Source organism: Pelecanus crispus, chromosome 5, assembly GCF_030463565.1.
Source record: "Pelecanus crispus isolate bPelCri1 chromosome 5, bPelCri1.pri, whole genome shotgun sequence".
NCBI lineage: Eukaryota > Metazoa > Chordata > Aves > Pelecaniformes > Pelecanidae > Pelecanus > Pelecanus crispus.
In genome coordinates, this window is record NC_134647.1 from 25,813,717 (window position 1) to 25,834,353 (window position 20,637).

Sequence of the window (20,637 nt, forward strand, 5' to 3'; positions counted from 1 at the left end):
ACACACTACCAGAAGTTTAAGGCAAGGAATACTATCCAGGCTGTTAATTAAGGACTGCTGAACAAGAGGGAACGAAGAGGGAAGTAAAAATCAATTTCCTAAACTTGTATTTCAGCAGGACTTTGGAGTTAACCCACTAACTTCATAAAGCAAATGCCACACAGTGCAGTAAGATCAGAACTAAGGGTCTAATAGGAAAAATGAAGTATTTATTGCTCATAAAAGTGAAAACCATAAGGCAGACCTTCATACGAAGGGGTAAGGTTAGCAAGGTGAAGCTGCAAAGTGAGGAAGTTTTAACAGTCAGTGTCAATATCTGGCCCCCAAATCAAAATAAGAAACCCTGAGTCACTTTACATCAATGAACATGTAACACATGCAATTGTCTTTGTAGCCACACAGGAAAATGAGCAATAACCTTCTGCAGGACAAAGTGACCTTTAGGAAGAGAAAAAACAGAATGCTCCACCGTCACTTGACACTTTCCTTATCTAACACACTTCTTGCTATAGCAGTCTTAGATAGGATGGTAGTTATTTCTGGATAGAAAAGTTTTGCAAAACCAGTAACATTATTTTGAAATGGAAAAATTTAGCTCTCATCACAAGATTCAGATGTCAAAGTTATTCTTCACATTACATAGTTATTTGATAATTGAACAAGTTACTGTTCATATTTTGAAATTCATATATAGCTTTTTAATTCTAGTAAAGCTGAATCTGAACAAGAATTCAGTTTCACAACTGACTCTTTACAAATTTCTTGAAAGTGTACAGAAATTGTCTAGACTTCCATAAGCACACTCACAGTTCTCATGGTTTCTCACTTCGAGGATATAGTTTTCTAAAATCAATTGAAATTTGGCTGACAATACCAAATAAGGAATCAAACAGGTCAAAGTTTACTTACTCTTTGAGCAAATAAGTATATTACTAGAAGCAAATAAGGGCCTGTGTAAAATTGAAATACTATCTCTACATTTGCGTATCGGAAGAAACTGGCCTGTGCACTGCCACAGCAAGCTCATTTATAAATGCAAATCAGCATACTGACTTATAGATTATCCACCATCCTGAAGCATAACCTTGGAAAGGTTAACCTAGTGCTGAGCACTGGCTCACTCGCACAGCAAATTGCTCCACACCTCCTGCTCTTTTTCCGTAATATACTCTTCTCTGAGATCCAAAACTTTTCCCACAAAAACATTTTCTGTTTTCTGCCAAGGGCTAACTCATAGTCTATTATTAATCAAGCTTAAATGCTGAGTAACCAAGATCACAAGTGAAGTCTCTATGAAAGTTAATACCAGCCTAATCATGGATTTTTCAAATTTATTTCATGGAATTAACCACATCTTAATAAAGAAGCAGAGTCACGTGCCGCATTCTCTCCTACGAATAATTGCATAGATGGCCTCCTTTCCAACTGGCAACCAAACAGAATTCCTGTGGCAATGACATCAGTTGCCTACATTGAAAAGTAATACAAGTAATGTATTTTAAGCTTCTTGTAAATGTGCCTTAGAAACTGGAAGCCTGAAGTACTGGCATGGTGCAAACTACTTATTCGCCATGCTACCACGTGTGTTCTTAAATTGAATTACTTGGTATGTCAAACCCAACTATGGAGAGGTATTCCTTTATGTTCACACAAAGCCACAAGGTTTATTGCAGTCTACCATGTAAGATATGCCAGTACACACAGCAAAAGTTCCCCTAAAATAGGAAATAAATAATTTAAGCCACAATAATCAAGTGTACTTTGGACAGATACATGCAAACAGTAAAACAACCAAAGTAACTGTTTTGTGTGAACACTGCATGAAAGAAATACCTCATTTGATCATTCATCAGTAAATACGGGTTTTAACCATATTTTGAGCTTCCAGTTGCATGTTTGCAGTACTGTAGCATATATTGGGTAGACAAGACTGGGCTTATACAACAGCCAACTTTTTGTCATATACTGCAGGTTATCAAAATATCTACAGTTTTCTATGCCTGGAAGACTGAACGTATAAGTTCATTACACAGTAGTTATTTTAAAGAACAAAATTCATATGCTGCATTTTTTTCCCATTATTAACATAACTCCAAGGCAGCCTTGAAATCAAATTTCTTTTTTTTTTCTTGAAAATTAACAGATGCAGCTTTCTAAATTCTTACCTGAAATGGCTAGGAAATCTGTCCAAGTCTAATATTACACTCAGCCTACTACAACAGAATAGCTGAGCAAACTTCAGCAAAGTTTAATTCTAACATTAGCAAAGTAATTGCTATACTATCTTTGCAACTCTGCCCTCAGGCTAAGAACTATCCCATCCCATCTTTAAGACTGCTCCTCCAGGTAAAGTCTCCACTAATTCCCACTTGTAGCAGCTTAATACATGCCCTGTCCCCTTGCTTTAATACACTTAACCCTCTGAACTTGCTCATCTATACACATCCAGGCTTAAGGGCTGACATCCTCATTAACTGAGGACTCTAAGGCCAAAATTACAGCTACACAATCACACACACAACCAGAGTATCCCTTACAATCAAGGAAAGGAAAAAAGTTGTATCTTGAAGTAGTGCCTTAATTATAGCTAACGAACTTAATCCCTACACCCAATCCCTAAGGAAACATTCCATGTGTTTTAAAGCATTCACTAGGAAAAAGTAGTGTAGAGAGTCAGTTCTGTGGAAAATAAGTATTACACAAACTTTGAGTCGAAGTACAGGATAGACAATATAAATGGCATTTCCAGATGAAGCATCTATATTTGCGTTTGTCAGGAATTTTACCCACATGAATATCCATGTGATTATGCCACCAAAGACTGAAGCCTTTTGAACAGAAGTTCTACCAAGCAGCTCATTGCAAGGCCACCAGGGCATTATATCTAGTAGATGAAGAGCTTACTCTGTTATAGGTACCCTTCAGCACGTAAGTAATGTCACTAGGGAAAAGATGGACCACATGCCTGTAAAACACAGGTACTGTAACATTTTTCAAAAGGACAATTGTCTTCAATATAAGATTGCTCCAGCAACTGGGTAGCTGAGCTGCAATGAAGTGAAAAACTGTAGCTGTTGTGGCAGGCTGACAGTGCCTAGACAACAAGTTGCATTACAAATAAACACGAAATACATGATTTACTTATCCCAGCTACTTTGAGGATCACAATGTAGATATCTTAGTAACTAATCCTATCGGCAAACTCAGTAGCAAATCAGAATCCACCAGGGAAAAAAAAAATCTTCTTACTCCAATTATTTTACTTGGTAAAGGTTTGTTTTGTTTTAATAAAAATTTGGTGTTGCTACAGTTATTCATAGCTACAGAGAGTCCTAAAGAAGTTAATCCAAAACAAAACCAAATCTGAGTATTACCAAAACCAAATTATTACAGAATGCAATTTTGTGAGTGTTTTTATCTAATACACGAATTATATTCTGTCCCATCACCTGTATCTACTTTCAGCTTAGTTCAACATGCTAGGTTTCACAGATGATGATCTAATTCTAATGTTTAATTGAATACCTATAAATTATGATGAAACACCCAAGTCAATCTTCCAAGTAAAAAAATACCAACACCATGCCTATTCAAGAGGTTGCGATAAGTCTTCTGTTTCTGGTTCCTTGCTAGGAACCAGACACACACGAGATCAGGAGGTAATCATGGACTTTTTATGCCCCTCAGATTGAAAAATACCTGAGTTATAGGTTATCAGACTTCCCAGAACTCTGTTTTACTAATCTTATTTAGATGTTTGTCTTTCAATCATTAAAGCTTGACATGCATATATACTAATGGCAATTTTTATTTCCAGGTTTAAACTCTCCATAGATACACTATAATTTCTATATTGTTCACAAAGTATTTGTGCAGTTGTTTAGTTTTTAACTACTGCCTGCTCTTCTACAATATGTTTTCATTTTTTTGCATATACAAAATACACATTTACAACTTGTTTTAACAGCATCAATTCCCAAAGTAAAACACTCCCCTTTATAAACCTGCTTTTCCCTGACTAATCTTTTATTCAATGCCTTTTCTCTAAAGAAGTGCTTCTCACACACACTCAGCATTACTAGCTCTTCTAGAATAAATATGAGTATTTTCATGATTACAGAAGAATAAACTTAAACCAAAATGAAGACTTTACATTTAAGACTCCAAAAGTTGTTTTCTCCACTGTGCTTTTTCTGTTCCAAGAACTTTCCCTCCAAAGCTACCCAACAACTATGTAAATTGGAGAGATTAACTAATTTCAGTTAAGCAGTCTTCATAAAATTAAAAACATACTTGACATGCTCATTTATTTCATTCTCAGCAAATGTAAGCTTCTCCAACCAAAGGACACTTCTATTTAATAGATTCCTTAATATAAAGATTAGCAGATAAAAATGTTAGCAAACCCTCTTCACCAAAGGACAATGACATAATTAGGTTACAGGTTATCACTTTTACATCTACATTTTAAATATCATAAAAAAAACCCCAGAGTGGAGGATCAGTAAAATCTGCTTCCCCTGTAAAGGCCATATAGTATCAGACTCTTAACCTGACTCCTTTTTGGCAGCTTTGTTGTGGGGTTTCTATTAATTTAGCTACCATGGCAAAAATCCAGAAGGCATGAGGTGAACATTCTGGGAAACTCATTAACAATAAAGCCTCATAATACAACTTTTGAAGTTTTTTGAGGGAAGGGGGCCATTTTGTTGGGGCTGGGGGAGCGGGGGGGTGTTTGGTTGGTTGGGGGTTTTTTGTGTTTTGGTGATGGTGACTTAAAGTTTTGCCTTGCAAGGCAGGAGATGAAGCCAACAACATAAGTAAACAGAACCTCCTTATGGAACGATTAAGCAGAGAGGAAACAGCTTTCAGTGTTACAAACTTTGCAAAGAGTATGAGTTATCCAAGACTTGGAAACTTTTCCATCCTAAATTTGTCTTGCTGAGATTAAGTGTTGATCCAGTTGAAGGAAATATCTGGCATACACCAGTTTTGTACTGTTAACTCATCCACACATCATCATCACAAAATAGATCACCTCAAGACAACTGATAGGATTGATACATGACAAGGTAATTTTTTTGAGGAAAAAATGTAATGAAAGAAATCTGTAGTACAAAAATAAGATGGAGGAGGATGGGAAATAAGCAGTGATGCATTTAAGATATAAACAATAATCCATTACTTGATGAAAAAGTGAATCCAGACAAGATGGAAGTCCTTTTTGCTATTTATGAACAAGACATTAAGTGAGATAGTAAGATACAGCTGCATTCTGTGTTCTTCAATCAGTGCAACATCTAACACTCTTTGTAATTCTGAAGTAAAAGAAGTAGTCAGCAATAAGTTAAAGCATACATTTTTGTTTTCTGACAAAATAGAATCACTTTACACAGATTTAGCAACACTAAAACAGTGTTAAGTTACACTACAAGGAGACAATTTATTCTCATATGCAAGCAGTCCTTTTTAATTTGGGGGTAAGGAAAACCTTGTGTGGTACTAGAAAATGTATGAAAACAGAGGAACAGTGATAGTTTCATCTCCTTCCCTCCACTCTTCATCTATACATTACAATCAAACTCAACTTGTAGAGATGCAAAAACATTTTAGTGGACTGTAAGTACTAGCTTTTCTTTAAGTTTTACTTACTATTTTTTTCTTTTGAGATTTTAAATCTTCCAGCGCATCATCTGAAAGAAGGACATCATACATTAATTTTCAAATATAAATAAGAGATAATTTCAGCACACTCTGAACATTGACTTTGCCCTGTGAGATCAGGAAAAGTTATGCACTGACCACTAAGCAACCACACATTAGTAAACTTTGTGTAAAATAACTAAAGCTTTTATGTGAAAATAAATCATTTTAAATCCTGGAATTGCTTATAAATTATAGCCTAGTTATCACTTTACAGTTATAACTATTAAAAAGTTTTATGTACCATTTCCTCATTAAGCAAACCAATTCTACCCAGTGCCCTCCTTTGACCTACATTAAAACCGGTACAACAATGGACCAAATACACTTAATCTCATGAGTCAAACTAGAGAAAAAAGCTCGAGGTCTAAGTCTTAATATATCTATTTGAGTACCAGATTTACTGGCTTCAGTATTCACGTAAGCCTCTTAACACATGCTAGTTTCAAATGCCAGGTCAATTCTGAGCTTCAAATCTCAATCTGTTTCACCCTTTCAATACTTTAAGACTACAGCAAACGCCCCAGTTTTGTAAGAAAAGCTACTAGAAGGTCATTTTACTACTAAATGTTAAGAGACTGTTACAACTAGTAGGCACAGCACCTAACCTCTCTAAAAGGAAGGGAAATAAGAAAAGTTAAATGCATGTGGGATTTTCCTTTAAGTCAATGCTTGCAGCTTTACACTCATAGAAGACTCGCTGTAATAAACCATCGCCCAAAACAGAAAATATTCTCTTGATAAACCCGTTTTCTACTACCTCCTTCACAGCAAGGAGAGTTTAACAAAAAACTTTATAACTTTTTCCTCTTCTCAGCCCTACTGGACACCAGTAGTTCACTTCCTGTAAGATATGCTATTTTTACCCATTTTTCAGTTTTCAAAAAAAGAAAAAGCTTCATAGAACTACAAGAAACAAGAACAAAACCCACCAAACTAAATACACTTTTTTTTTTGTATCTTTATTTACATGTACTTAAGTATACTATACACACTTTTTAAACTTACTTCAAGAACACTACTATTACTTGAAATTAAGGAAACACATCATTACTTAACTTTTCCAGAGTGTAGAAACCCATTTTGGTAGGATAAACCACTTTATTAAATGTACAAAATACTAAAACTGGACATGTACCTATTTGAAAGTTTATGCAATGAAAGGGTAACTGCAACTTTCCCTTATTTGTTAAGACAAACAGGACATGGAACGAGACCACATTTAGCACTGGGCTGGACCACAGAAGATAGACAATTTCAGGAATTGTGCATCTTCAAATTAATAAGATACATAAATGTAAAATTTGGTGGAGAGAGGTTAGAACACAGCCTCTCATGTAGCTCCGCACAGATTAACACCTTGAAGTGCACTGCAATGTAGTACGGTATCACGCAGCCAAACAAAGGCACGATACAGTCAGCTGTTAACAGTTACTCAAGAAACAGAAGCTGCTTTTGGTACAGAAATGCCTAGAACGTCTTCAAGCATAGCCTCCCACAAAGCAATGCAGTCAGTTTAAAGTGTGGGCACTTGTTTTGTATCACTTTACCTCCTGTGTTCAACAAGAACCTCATGAAACACCTGCCCTTTCAAAGGTGGCCAAATGGCAATTACTGGAAAGTACTCTCAAGAAACCAATATATCACATCATAATTAAACTTACAGAAAAAAATTCACACTAGTGAAGTCAATATCTGCAAGATGCCTTATTTATCTTCCCCACACTTTGGGACAGATCAGCCCAAGTCTTCCTCAACAGTTGTTTGCCTGACCAGTCTTAAAAACTGAAATTCCGTAATCTCTGTATCACCTTTCCTAGTTGTTTCACAAGGAATTTTCACAGAATCATTTAGGTTGGAAAACACCTTTAAGATCATCAAGTCCAACCATTAACCAAACACTACCAAGTCCACCACTAAACCAATTAAGGGGAGAGTAGCAATTTCATGTTTCCTGGCTTGGTGGCTGGATTATTTTTAATGAAAGTAAAAACTAGGAATCATTAAGGTTGGAAAGGACCTCTAAGATCATCAGTCCAACCATCAACCCAGCACCACCATGTCCACTAAACCATGTTGCAGAGTGCCATGTCTACCTGGTTTTTTTGAACGCTTCCAGGGATGGTGACTCCACCACCACTCTGGGCAGCCTGTTCCAATGCCTGACTACCCTTTCCGTGAAGAAATTTTTCCTAATATCCAATCTAAACCTCCCCTGGCGCAGCTTGAGCCCATTTTCCTCATTCAGAGCCTGGTTGCCAAAACTGGTGTATGCTGGTTATCCAGCATAGAGCTTTATAGTATTAAATAATCACCTCCAGTGACTCAATGTGCTATATTAACTTATTCCAGAATAAAAGGATAGCTTTAAGCCACTCAGTCACCAGTTTACTCTCTCAGCTACATTTTCTCCTGCTTTACTGCTGTAACTCTTGCACGGTGCATTTCATTTCTCTTTTCCAAATACAGGACTTTATCTTTGAGGTAAAATACTTCATTTTTACTCGATCTCTGGAACAATGCAGAAATAATTCCTTTTGGCATGTTCTAACATCTACTAAAACCCTTTATACACAGGTTCAACAAAAGCACTAAACTTGCTTGTTTGCTAAAAACAGCTATAAAGACATTTAAGCAAACTAGGAAAACATACATACTTTTTTTCTTATCCAGCCATGAAATGCAAACATATATTCACCTTAGAAATGAATCACACAGCACCACAGAATATGCGGACAATTTTATTTCTACATAAAAATGTATGTCCTATGCTTGCATATCAAATGCAAACATTAAGTTTAAGAAAAATTCCAGAAGTGATGTTTAACTCACAAGCTGTCACAAATTAAATACATCATGTTGTTCTGCAAGTCATAAAACATAGTGCAGCATTGAGGTTTTCCTGTATTATTGCTCACATCACCATGAGATATTGTTACAGGCTGGACTGCTTTCAAAGCCAGTCTCAAATTAATTCTAACTACTGCAGACAAGTGCCACAGATTCAGTTTTTAAATTCTGCATTAGAATGAATCTGCATGTTCTTTAACAGCTTTTTACGTATATTTGAACACCTGCATTACTTTTTTTTTTTTGTTGTTGTTACATGACTCCCAATTTTCCTTAGCTCTCAAACCAGCACAAAAACACCTGCTTATCTGTTTTCCACTCAGGAAAACATAAGCATGCTTTGCAGAACTTGGGAGAGAAAAGCTATCTTGTCAAATAAATTAAACACATCTGCTATAAATATCTTCTCTCATACATAAGAATAACAGATTAAGACTGCTGGAATACTTGCAAGATGCAAGTATTAAGGGAACTACCATTGTTTATATTTCCTTTCCCTCACTCCTACTTCTACACTGCATTTTATTCCATTATACTTTGAAGCACACAAAGACAGGAGAAAGTTACCACAATTTTGTAAGTGAAGTGAAATATTAAGCATTTTCCTTCCTGTTCTTTCAATAACTGTGTGGTAGAAACAACAGTTTAGCTAATACTACCCATGTCAACATCAACCAAAAGGCTACTCATCTTTTCCTGGAAGCAAAATTATCCAAAATATTTACATTTTCATAGCAAGTATCATTCCCAACTAGCTCCATATTCTTAAAAAAAACAAAAAAGACAGAAAAAATACTTACTATTCCTTTCTGTCCTTCTGGAAAAGAAAAAAATGAGCAGTGTTCTTACAAACCAGATTCTTTAAAACAGAAAGAAGAATTATATTAATTAAAATATATTAAAGCAACCACTTCTAAAGTCATTTAGCAAACAGGATAGTTAATGCAGAAGACTTACCAGATGAGATTTAACTTTGCAAACACAAAGAACAAATATCTTCAAACAATATTTATACAGAAAATTAAATTAGTATCCTGTCAACAAGACATCAACATTGATCTAAATAAAATGGTCCTGTCTTAAAATTTAACCAAGTATTACTATAGGTAGAAATACTAAGGAAGCAGCAGCAAGCAACATAATCGCTTGCTAAAATGTTCAGTGGGAACTTTTTAAAATCAAGGTACGTGCAGCTAGCTGAAAATTACTTAGTCATCACTTCTTATTTGATAGATTTATGAGGCATGTTACCCAGAAAACCAAGCTTACCAGCTAAGGCCCAAAATTAAGACCCGGGAGATTTGTGGGAAGAATTCAATACCAATGAAAACCATGAGATACAGCTATTGTACAAATGGTCTCCCAAGCTGAGTTAACTGGCCTGACTCCTGGTGATTTTACAGAGCTCTGAATCCACTCAGTTTCTGTACTGTTTCAGCTGACTTAGCTCAAACAATGAGGCAGTTTATCTGTGCTCAAGATAAAGTTAAACTGATCTATGATCATTTTTACATTTGAAAGGTCTCTCTGCAACCATCAGGACCTCATTTGTTTTAAAGCTTAGAATTGCTTATAATTATTAAGTTGACACTTTTCCTGGCAAGTTATTTGGCCTAAGCTAAGTGGTAAATCGCATACTTCAAGCCTTTCCAAGCATCTTACCCAAACCCTCCTAGTGCCATGCACTATATAAAGCCTAAAGTAGCAGTGTTTCACTTAAGGGAAAAAAAAAAATCTTAAAGGCTAGAAAGGTTCTCTGAATAACAGCTAGTGTATGAAAGCAGGCAAAAGGCTGGAAGATTTCTAAGAGTTTCAACTTAATTCATAAGAACATCTTTTGCATTTATGTAATGGCTGCCCAGTTCAAAATGCTTTCATGTATTAACAACACAACCTGAGTTAGGTAAGTTAGACAAGACAACTAGAATCTGAGAGTAACCTATTCAAGGTCAGAGAAACAGAGAATGAAGTTTAACTCTATTCCTTGTTCAAAGGTGTGCCATAATAACTACTCTAAGAATACAGATGGCTTTGCCCGCTTATACAATGCAAGATGTGTCTCTTCATAAAGTATCAAAAGAAATAAATGTTTTACAGGGTTTGAATTGCCTTAAAGACTATGTTACACAGGCAAAAGCATTCTTTCTTTTTTACTGTATGCTTAATAGTCTTCTACCTGAAGTTGTGTTCTAAGCTAATAGATATATGGTAGGACTTCATGAAATAAAAAAAATTTCCTCTTTAAGAGCTTTGAGGTGAAAGTTTAATAGCAGACCATTTCAGACCAACTTTACAAAATAAAAACATATTTCTCTGAAAATCAGAACATGCAAGATGAAACAGAAATTATTTTCATTTGAATTACATTCAAGAGCAGCATCCTTCTAACATGGTAATATATTTCTTCAACTTTTCAGATATTTCAATATATATTTAAAATTAATGATGCAATATATTCCTAGAACTTAACTTGCTCTACCAGCATCAGTAACTTGCTGAGACCCTGAGGGAATGACCTAAGGCAGAAATAAGTTGGTGACTGACTGCAAGCTGGAAAAGGCAGACATATTCCAGTTTGATTAGGGATGAAAAATCTCTAGAGCTATTACTGGGTGGCACCAGGCATTCAGCTTGGAGTCACCTCTTGACCGAGAACAAAGACAAGCTGGCAGTTGCTTGCCATTCATATCTGCCAAAAAAAGCTGAAGGGGAATAGCTTAACAGAAAAATCAGATAAACAGTTGCAAGTCATAAGAGACCAACAGTCTAATTCTAAATGTTAGTAAGCTGATATCCAATTCGGAATTTTATAGAAACCCACCATTCAAAAAATAGAAAGCAGCAAGAATTGGAGGACAAACTAGAGAATAAAAATCCAATGTGAAAATTCACACCACAATGCTAGAAGCTATCACCTTCAGTAATAAGTTTTCATTTCTACACTAATCCTAACACACCTAAGTGAAGGGAGGCTGGTAATACTTCCTCTTCTACAAGCCTTCCCTGTTAGCATGAGCAAGCCTTGCATACTAACAACAAAGACTTCTAAATCCTTGTCCTTAAGAACAAAATCAATTCATATTGCTGCCAAATATTAATTTGGGCTTTAATTTCTATATTAATCCTTTCCAGTCAAGACATTGCTGCTCATGTATTTTCTCCACAGGATTCCTTAACAGCAGCACATTTGTACATTATGCATAACACAGTATGACGTACAAAAAGCATCTTCAAGTATTTTTTTTTGCATGTCATGTTATGCTGACCCACACTAATCAAGCTTGCAAAGCCTTAAATATTTACATTTGACTGCCTTTCAAGTCTAAAGCTAGGGCACTGACAAGTCATTTTCATACAAAGATGCTGCACAAACACAGACAGTATTTACAATGTTTGTTTCAGCATATTAGTAAATGCACTGTGCTCCCCATCAATAAGAAAGATGCTCACTAGGCTGCTTCTCCTCCTTGATAGTCTGGGGGAAGGAGAAGCAGGGAAGCAGCTCTTTAGTGAGGTGGGAGTCCATTTTGTTATTTTTAGAAAAGCAGTTTTCTTCAAAAACAAAAGCCACTCGTGAGGATGAGCAGCCAATCAGCTCAGTGAAACAAAAAAGTAGACAATGCTTTCTCCTATTCACATCCAGTGATGTTAGGGTATTTTCTGGTTGAAGAAAACAGTCAATAACTTTCCAGAAAAACAGCTAATTATGTAAAACTAGTCCTCAATGTATTTAGGCTGATGACCTTTCAAGTCACTTCTGTGTTAAGTCACCCAATACCTAAGTTTCTTCATTCACTCTTGTATTTTTTTTCCCCAATTTTATACGCTGCATTTTACATACAGGCGACATACCTTAGGTTGCATTCATACAGTAGCGTTACTTTTCCAAATAGCAGTAGAAATAAAACCCAAGATAATGCTCTTCTACTTATATTACACTGCCTTGCAGCTGTTCAGATACAGGTCTTTCTCTAGCCCTAGTATAATTTTGATAAGCCAAGTAACTTTGGACACTAACATCTTTTGATGGCAAGACTTAGTTCTACACTAAACCCAGACCCATGAGAGACATTTCCCTCAAAGAAAGCATCTGCCTATTTTGATTTATTTTAAAAGAAAAAATTCAGCAAGTTATGACAACTCAAGGATTGCCAAAAGAAAACCCAAACCCCTGCCAGGATGTATTTTCCGTCTCCTTTTATCAAAGAGGCAGCAGTTAGGAGAAGAAAAAAAAAAAAAGAAGAAAATGTACTTACATGAATGGAAATGCAAAAAATGGAAGTGTCATAAACAACCTTGCTGTCCATTCATCAGGAAGATACCATAAATATACAATTAAGCAGGTGATAAGGTAAAGAAGTGAAGAGTAGAGGAGCAGCCTTCCAACCCATAGTTTCTGTAGCCTCTGATTTTTTTCTCTAAATTCTTCTAATGTCTGTATTTCCTGTAAATAAACAGGGTTCAACCTTATAGTGAAATTAGTCAGTGGTTTTACTAAGCTGCCTTTAAGTGTTTGCTAAAATTAGCCATACCAATTTGCTACTTGATTAGAAAAGTCAAGCTGCTTTTTGATAAATGACAATATTTGCCCAAAGATAACTTTCATAGCATAAATACATCACACTATTAAAGTTATGATATGGGCCACTTGCACTGTATTAGCAGTAACACATTGCTATTGGGAAGAAATATTAGAAATCAGCACTTTTTCCTATTTGTAATGCGCTAGTATATGTGGGGTAAGTGGAAAATCCTAGTATCTTATGAATGGCAGTCTTTACAATCACATAAATCACTACCAACCATACTTCACATCCTAAAACTTTTATCAGGCACCTGTGGAATTTTAAACATTTCTAATACTTTTCTACTAACATGGGAAATCGCTGAAACCTTTCTGTCATTTCACGTTTTCATTTCAGTATTTCCCTCACATTAAGAGGGAAATCCTGAACATCTGAAAAATGCTTTTGGCATATTAGTAAGTGATCAAGCAATGCTCTGCTATGTTACCATTTTGACTGCATTTTAAATGACAACAGGAGTACTCACATTTTCATTAAAAGGAAAACAAAAAAATATCAGCAGCATATTTCAAAACAGTTAATTTCCCCATAGAGCACAGACATCTGTCAAATTCTGGCTAAAAATCACAATTGATTACTGAACCATCTATTCAGTTATTCTGCCCCTGACCTTACTTACTACCACTACAGTTACAACACTTATACTTAAAACCATACATTGAAGCTTTTCTAATGAGCCTGATGAATAGAACTTTGTGTTAGTGACATTTCCATTACATGGGAGTTCAACCATCAGTTATAATTAAATTGTGTAATCAAGCCAACTTCACATTCATTCCCATTTCAGGTTCCCTAAATAAATATTTTAACTGTAGTTTCTCACTATCTATTTTACAGTACTTTTTTTTAAATGACTAATAGCAAGGGGAAAAAAGGTAGCAGTCCATCTGAAACTCAGAATCTCTAGCACATCCAACTGGAATAATTATCGAAATAATTTAAAATTCCATGATAGTATTTTACCCAATGTGAAAGAAATACATGGCCAGCAAAAAGGATGCATATTTCTAAACAACAATCAAACAAAACACCAAAAAGCAAACACATACCTTATCAATTTTTTCTAATACTTCTACAGTGGAAGGCTTTGCCTGCTTACAAGGGAAAGAACAAAGATGTTAATATCACTAAAAAAGTCAATATTTTGAGGGTTACTGTACACTAACAGTTTTCTAACAAAAGACATATTAGTAATAGATTAATATATTATCTATTTTACATAAAGGTAAGAACTTTTCCTACTTTATAGTGACAAATAGAAGGGACTGTAGTGAATCACTGGTTTACAGTTGGTATTGCTATTAACTGAAGGCTCTTCTCCTACACCACAAAAGATGAAAGCCTGTAACACATGTACAGCCATAATGGATGTGTGGAAACAAGGAGTGAATTGATGAGAGGAGGGAATACGCAAAACAAAGAGAATATATACAGGAAGCCCTAACCTGAGAACTTGAACTTTTTATTACTATTCATTCCACACAAAGACACAGACTCTAAATAAGCTCTAAATAAGCAACTGCAAATAAGTGTTACCATCTCCAGTAAAATTCCCCTTAGGAGCAACTTGGAATCCACCTTCCAGGAATATTTCCTAATTTCTAAGAAGTATAAAGGCACTATCTTCCCCCATCCTTCAAGCCACAAATTCAAAAACCACAGCACACACTGCATCACCATGAAAGCAAGTTTCTTTCTATTATGCAAAACTGACATTTCACCTTTTGCCTTTAAAGGAGTTTTGCATGGGAGGCTCTGAAATCAACTGATAATATGCAAAGGCAAACCTAGACTCAAACCACTCACACCTGCCAGTAGAGTAGTCAAAAACCTCATGCCTCTTCCTCATAAACTCAGTACACCATTCAATAACATACAAGCCAATAAAAACAGTTAGGAAGAAAGACTTGTATACCTATAAGTAGCTACCAAAATATTTGTTAAAACAGACATAGAATGATATTCTGAATGTATCCATTTTGACCTAAAACAGCCACCAGTCTTTCAAATCACAGATGCTGCTGTATCTGTCCCGATGAAGCACGACAAAACTATTTAGATTTACAGAAAGAGTTAAAACTGTATTTTTATAAGTTAACCAAACCAGTGCCCGGCCTGGTACTGCAAAGGAAATAGAGGACAGCCACACAGTTTCACAGTTTAGGGATTTGGCAGAGAATATTTTTGGTCATTATTTCTCACTACTGGACTTTTAAGTGCCATATTAATGGGAAAAGTTTAGCACTAACATTCAACCAACATTAACAGTCAACCAACAGGCATTAAGAAACATGTCCTGCATACTCCCATCTTCTAGACTAAAGATTACTATATTGTTACACGATTTTACTTACCCTCCATCTTGAAATTAATCCACCCATCTTCTGCTGTGGACAAATGTTGGCAGAGCTATCAATCTTCTACAAGAATTCACAGCTAGAAGTGAAGCATTAAGCACTTAGGAGCAATCTAACAGCATAGTCCAAGATTCACAAATTTATTCCAGTATCTAAAGGAATCAAAATATTGCATAAAGCCATTGCCTAGTTATCTACCTATATGTTATTTTAAAATCCAGTCCTCTGTTTCATAGGCCATCTTCTAAGTCAGTTGATCAGCCTTGATGTGGCCAAACTTATTTTTACTTTGGAAATATTTAACCAAAGGGGAGTCCTCAAAAGTAGAGGTACAAAATAACTGCTAAAAAAGCAACCAAAATCCTCCAGCCAAAAAACAATTTTAAAAACTTATTATTAAGCAGGATTATTTAAGAAACTGATTTCCAATTATTTCCTCTGCTGCTCATAAGCATAACTCTCAATGTTACTTTTCAGCTGTCACTGCAGGCATCCTACATTAATATCCTACTATTCATGAGAAAGTTCATCTCCAGTAAATCTTCTTCCTTTCCATGTTCTCACCAACAAGAACGTACTGGACAGCACTATCATTCTTCCTTTGTATAATGTCAAATAATCCATTTCAAAGAGATTTCATTTGCTCTGGGAAAGCACTACATTGGCAGGTCTTCCTTGCACACAACGCACAGTGCAGTCACCGGCACATCAAATGGCCCTAAAGCAATTCCAAAGGTGCAAAAGTAGCTCACCTCACCCTACACAAACTTGGAACCTATGAACAGCACTAATTTGATGACCTGGGTTTAGGTTCATGAAACAAAAGCAGAGCAGCTTTCTATCAGCAGGTAGTTGGAATCAATTAACTTTAACCTTAGGATAGCAGAATTTCTCTCCAGTCACTTAATTTACAAGATTTTAACCCAGTGATTGAAAAAACAATCAGTTCCTAGCAACCCCAACAGTAAACTAATGGCCAATCCCAACTAGGGCTCAAACCTTTTTAACTCTGGAATGAAACAGAAAGACTTAAAACAAAGCACTGATCCAGTTAGGCAGAAATGTAAGTGATTATTACCTTGTTTATTAAGTTACCTTTGGCCAAAAATTGAAAGATGAAGAAACCTAATCTCAATCCAAATTTGTTTCCAAATTGTCCGAGGCTGTCAGAACAAATAAATATAATATAGGATACACATTGCTCACTAGCACGAATGCTACTGTAGTATGGTAACCTCTTCACCTTTTAAGAAAGCCAAGGACTTCAGAATCCAAAGCTGTAGGCCCTAAGATTTCAAAAGCCAATCCTTAAAGATAAGGAAACACGTATTTGAAACGCCACCAAAATGAAGCTAGAACAGATGGACAAATGAGCTCTGCTACTGCCAAATTACTAGCACAAAGGGGTAAGCTACAGAAAAAGCACAATTACCCCTTCGACTCTTGAGTAAATTCTCAAAATAATCACTACTACTACAGTAACTCACCTCAGTAAAACAGCAGCAATATTTTTATTTTTCAAATACGCAATCTAACACTGAGAATTTTATACAATTGTCACTTTGCAGTTACAGGTGAGTTTTTGCAGGACAGGTATTGCAGTAGATTTGAGCAGACACTTTCTTCACAAATATTTCTACAGAGACAGATAGTATCTTATTGCAAAACAACAGGAAAGCTACATCAAATAGCCAATTAAGACGTTTGTAAACTTAGCACAAGGTTCCCAAATCTAGCTTAGTTTGCTTCTCTAGCATTGCCACTGCTGTTAGGTGCAACAGTAGCTCTCAGCTGTGGACACATAGAGACACAGAGATGCTCATGCAGCCTTCTTGTGTGCCATTTTCTTTCAGGTCATAGTTTGAGAACCTCTGCAGTAGAAGCGTTAAGAGTATCTTTTGGGCATAGGTTATCCATGAGCTATTGGTGACACCAACCTTTGTCAAAAACACATTCACAGTGCGATCTTTACATATGTTTTTTAAACTATCTGGCAAACACTTGGAAGAGAAACAGGCTTGACAAGTGTCACCATGCGCATAATTTCACATGAACTATGACACTAACAGGCTTTACATATGCTGCTCTGCAAGTCAGTAATACACCAAAACCCAAATCCTTAGGAGATTGAGAATTTTCTATGGTTTCTGTAGAGTGCCTCAGATGTTTTCCTTCCCTCCCTCCTTTGACATGACAACACAAGTTGTCTTCAACTGCTTCAAACTCTCCTCATTCCTCCTCACCTGCCACTTCACATACCTACCACTAATAGCCTACTGTTCATGGTTAAGAGTCCTCCTTCCACAAGTCTCCTTCCTTCCCATGTTCTAACCATCAAATTATTGCACAGCACTTTTTCCTTCTGAAGACTGGACTTCTTTAGCACAGAGCTGTCCTTTCCACTCACTGAGCACTGCTGCAACTGGACTTATTTCCACAAATATTATCACTGGTTTAATACACAAATAAGATGGTTGCAATATTTCCTAGCCCTAGCCTTAAAATAGATAACAGAAGCATTAAAAAACACTTAATGCAGAAGCTTAAGAAAACACTATTACCAATTTTATTACCCAACTCTCAAAAAAAATATGGATTTCCTGATAGCATCTCCTCTACCCAAAAAATATGCAATTTAATTAGTAAAAAACAAAGCAAAAGTGCCACAGTAAGACTACCAGAGCAGAAAGTTCCTCTTTTGAAAAATGGATAAATCATGTACAGTTACAGAAGTCATCCACCAACCTATTCATCCAGATGGAGAAAATACTTTGATGATCTCATTACACTTTTATCAAGTCAGTCCCAAATTTCTTCAAGCTTGTTGTTGATGTTTTAAGATTAAAAGGTCTCCCAAACAAAAAAAAAAAAAAATCAAAGTCTCCAAAATAGATTTTAATAACTAGCATGCTGAAATTCAAGACTAAATAACATCAGGACAAGTCATATTAAAAGAAGAAAGGAAGTTAGAAACTTGAAATCAAGGCTTTGCATACAGACATATAGACCTTTCCCCTGAAGGAAGGGGGAATGCTCTTTAAGTGAGTTTTTTTTGTAAACTTAGTGACTTCATTTTATATAAATATTTTCAGACATTTACCATTACAAAGAACACAAGTTCTACATTTCAAATTGAACCTCCACTTCTGCTCACAAAGCTTCCACCCGAAATTCATATTCTCTCACAATTTACTGACCTCAGAAACTCCCCCAGTGACCATAAAAAGCTTCTCCAGCTATGAGCGCCGTGGACAAGGACACAAGCAAAACAAAACCAGGAGCATCACCCATCGCCTACTGCTAGCCTGCCCTAGAACCTCTCGGGTAAAACAAGACACTGAATTTTGTTCAATTTAAACTTCATTTTCAGCCGTTTCGGTTTGGAAGCATCCTGTTGAGGCCCTATGCTTTGTAAAGCCTTAATTAAAAAGGCAAATTAGTTCCCACACAGAGACTCCAGAGCGATGGAGCGGGGGGGGGGGGGTGGGGGGGTGGGGGGGTGGTGTCAGGCGCCTTTTTCGAAGCCCAGCCTTGTTTTGAAGCCCGAGAGAGCGGCCGCCAGCGGCCCGGGGAGCGAGCCCGCCGGCCGGCAGCACGGCGGCAGAGGTCAGCGTCGGCTCCCGGAGCCTGCCTTTCCTGCCAGCCGCCCCGTCAGCCGGGAAAACCTCACGGCTCCGCCGCCACCCTGCTTCCGGGCGGCCGGGGACGGCGGCCGCCGCCCCCTCCCCGGCCCCGGTGGCTTCCTCTTCCGAGGCTGCGCCCCGGCCCGCCGCCGCCCCGCTCCCCAGGCGCCGCCCGGCTGCCCGCAGCGAGGCGGGGGAGGGCGGGGGCACCGGCCGCCGCGCTGCTCCGCTTCGGCCCCCGGGGGCGCGGGGCCCGAGCCGGGTCGCGGGCAGCGCCGGGCGCCCCTCTGCCGCCGCCCCGCCCGCGGCGGAGCCAGTCCCTACCGCGGAGTCGCTCGGGGCCGGGGCAGGCCGCTCCTCCCCCGCCATCACGCACCTGCCGCGGGCCGGGCCGCGCATCCCGCCGCCGCCCGCCGAAGGAGGGACCCGGCCGCCGGCGCGGCGCTCGGCTCCCATCAGGCCCCGCGCGGCCCCAACCGCCAATCAGCGCCTCGCCTGCCGCGGGGCGCGCTGGAACGGGGGCGGGGCCGGGCCGCTGTGTGAGGCGGTGGGCGGTGGGCGGTGGGCGGTGGGCGGTGGCTGGGGCGGGGCCGGGCCGCTGTGTGAGGCGGCGGGCGGTGGCCGGGGCGCGGCGGGCGGTGGGGCAGGGGCCGTGGGGCGGCCGTGGGGCAGTTCCCGCTGCGCCTCCGAGCCCGCCGCGTCCCGGCGCTGGCGCGGTGCCCTGGGGGGCTGTGCCGAGCCGCGTTGAAGCGGGCGGGTGTCGGAGGCGGGCCACCGCCGGTCCGCCGCCACCGCGGGGCTGAGGAGGCCGAGCCCGTCCTCCTGCGGCTCTCTCTGGTTTACAGAAAAAAGAGTGTTCTAACGCTAAAACCTAGGAACATGAGGGTCAAACTGTGGTGTGAAGGCCTGCAGCAGCCTCCTGACGCTCTCGTGTTCAGCCTCTGGCAGCGAAGCAGGTGCTGACAGGCGCTGTGCCGGATGCCTTTTCTCGGCGGCAGGCGCTGCAGCCTCCTCGGCCACAGACGACGACCGCTCTCACTGTCTCCTTCATTCCAGTAGGCAGCCGTTGAACTTATTTGGAGAGATGCAGCTCTCTGCACTAATTTACATTGCTATAATAACCGCGCCCTCACTCTTGGTGCTCTTATCAGGTTTCTTACATGGAGTTCGTTCTTGGCTGGCACCCGTCATCACTTGTCCCATGCCAAGAGGACTGAGGAACAGACAATACTTGCTCTGTTTGCACTGTCTTTCCCACAAGGTCTTCAGTGCCCTGCTCAGATGTTTCACCACTACGGCCACACAAGTGGGAGTGTGTGCACAGATGTGGAAGAAAGTCCTTCAGGGTTCCCTGAAGTAGAAATTCCTATGCAGAAGCTGTATACCTTCAGCTGACTCCACGTTGTTGAACTTGTCGTATGTAACAATGCACCATAACACAGCCTATAAATGTTGGGGTTTTTCCAATCATGGTGGGTTGACCCTGGCCAGCAGAGAAACACCCACACAGCCTTCTGC

The 20,637-nt window shown here is 38.7% G+C and overlaps 1 protein-coding gene across 1 annotated transcript in view; it reads right to left on the bottom strand.

The window, feature by feature from the left end:
• Positions 1 to 19,518, bottom strand: part of LNPK (lunapark, ER junction formation factor) — a 43,833-nt gene extending 24,315 nt beyond the window's left edge. Inside the window, exons 1-6 of the mRNA XM_075710625.1 lie at positions 19,496 to 19,518; positions 15,494 to 15,575; positions 14,189 to 14,233; positions 12,810 to 12,997; positions 9,354 to 9,412; positions 5,653 to 5,693 (exon numbers count right to left, since the gene is read on the bottom strand). Of these exons, the coding sequence (XP_075566740.1) occupies positions 5,653 to 5,693; positions 9,354 to 9,412; positions 12,810 to 12,997; positions 14,189 to 14,233; positions 15,494 to 15,520 (360 nt within the window). The 5' untranslated portion in view covers positions 15,521 to 15,575; positions 19,496 to 19,518. The remainder of the gene's footprint in view (positions 1 to 5,652; positions 5,694 to 9,353; positions 9,413 to 12,809; positions 12,998 to 14,188; positions 14,234 to 15,493; positions 15,576 to 19,495) is intronic.
• Between the last annotated feature and the right edge of the window lie 1,119 nt (positions 19,519 to 20,637).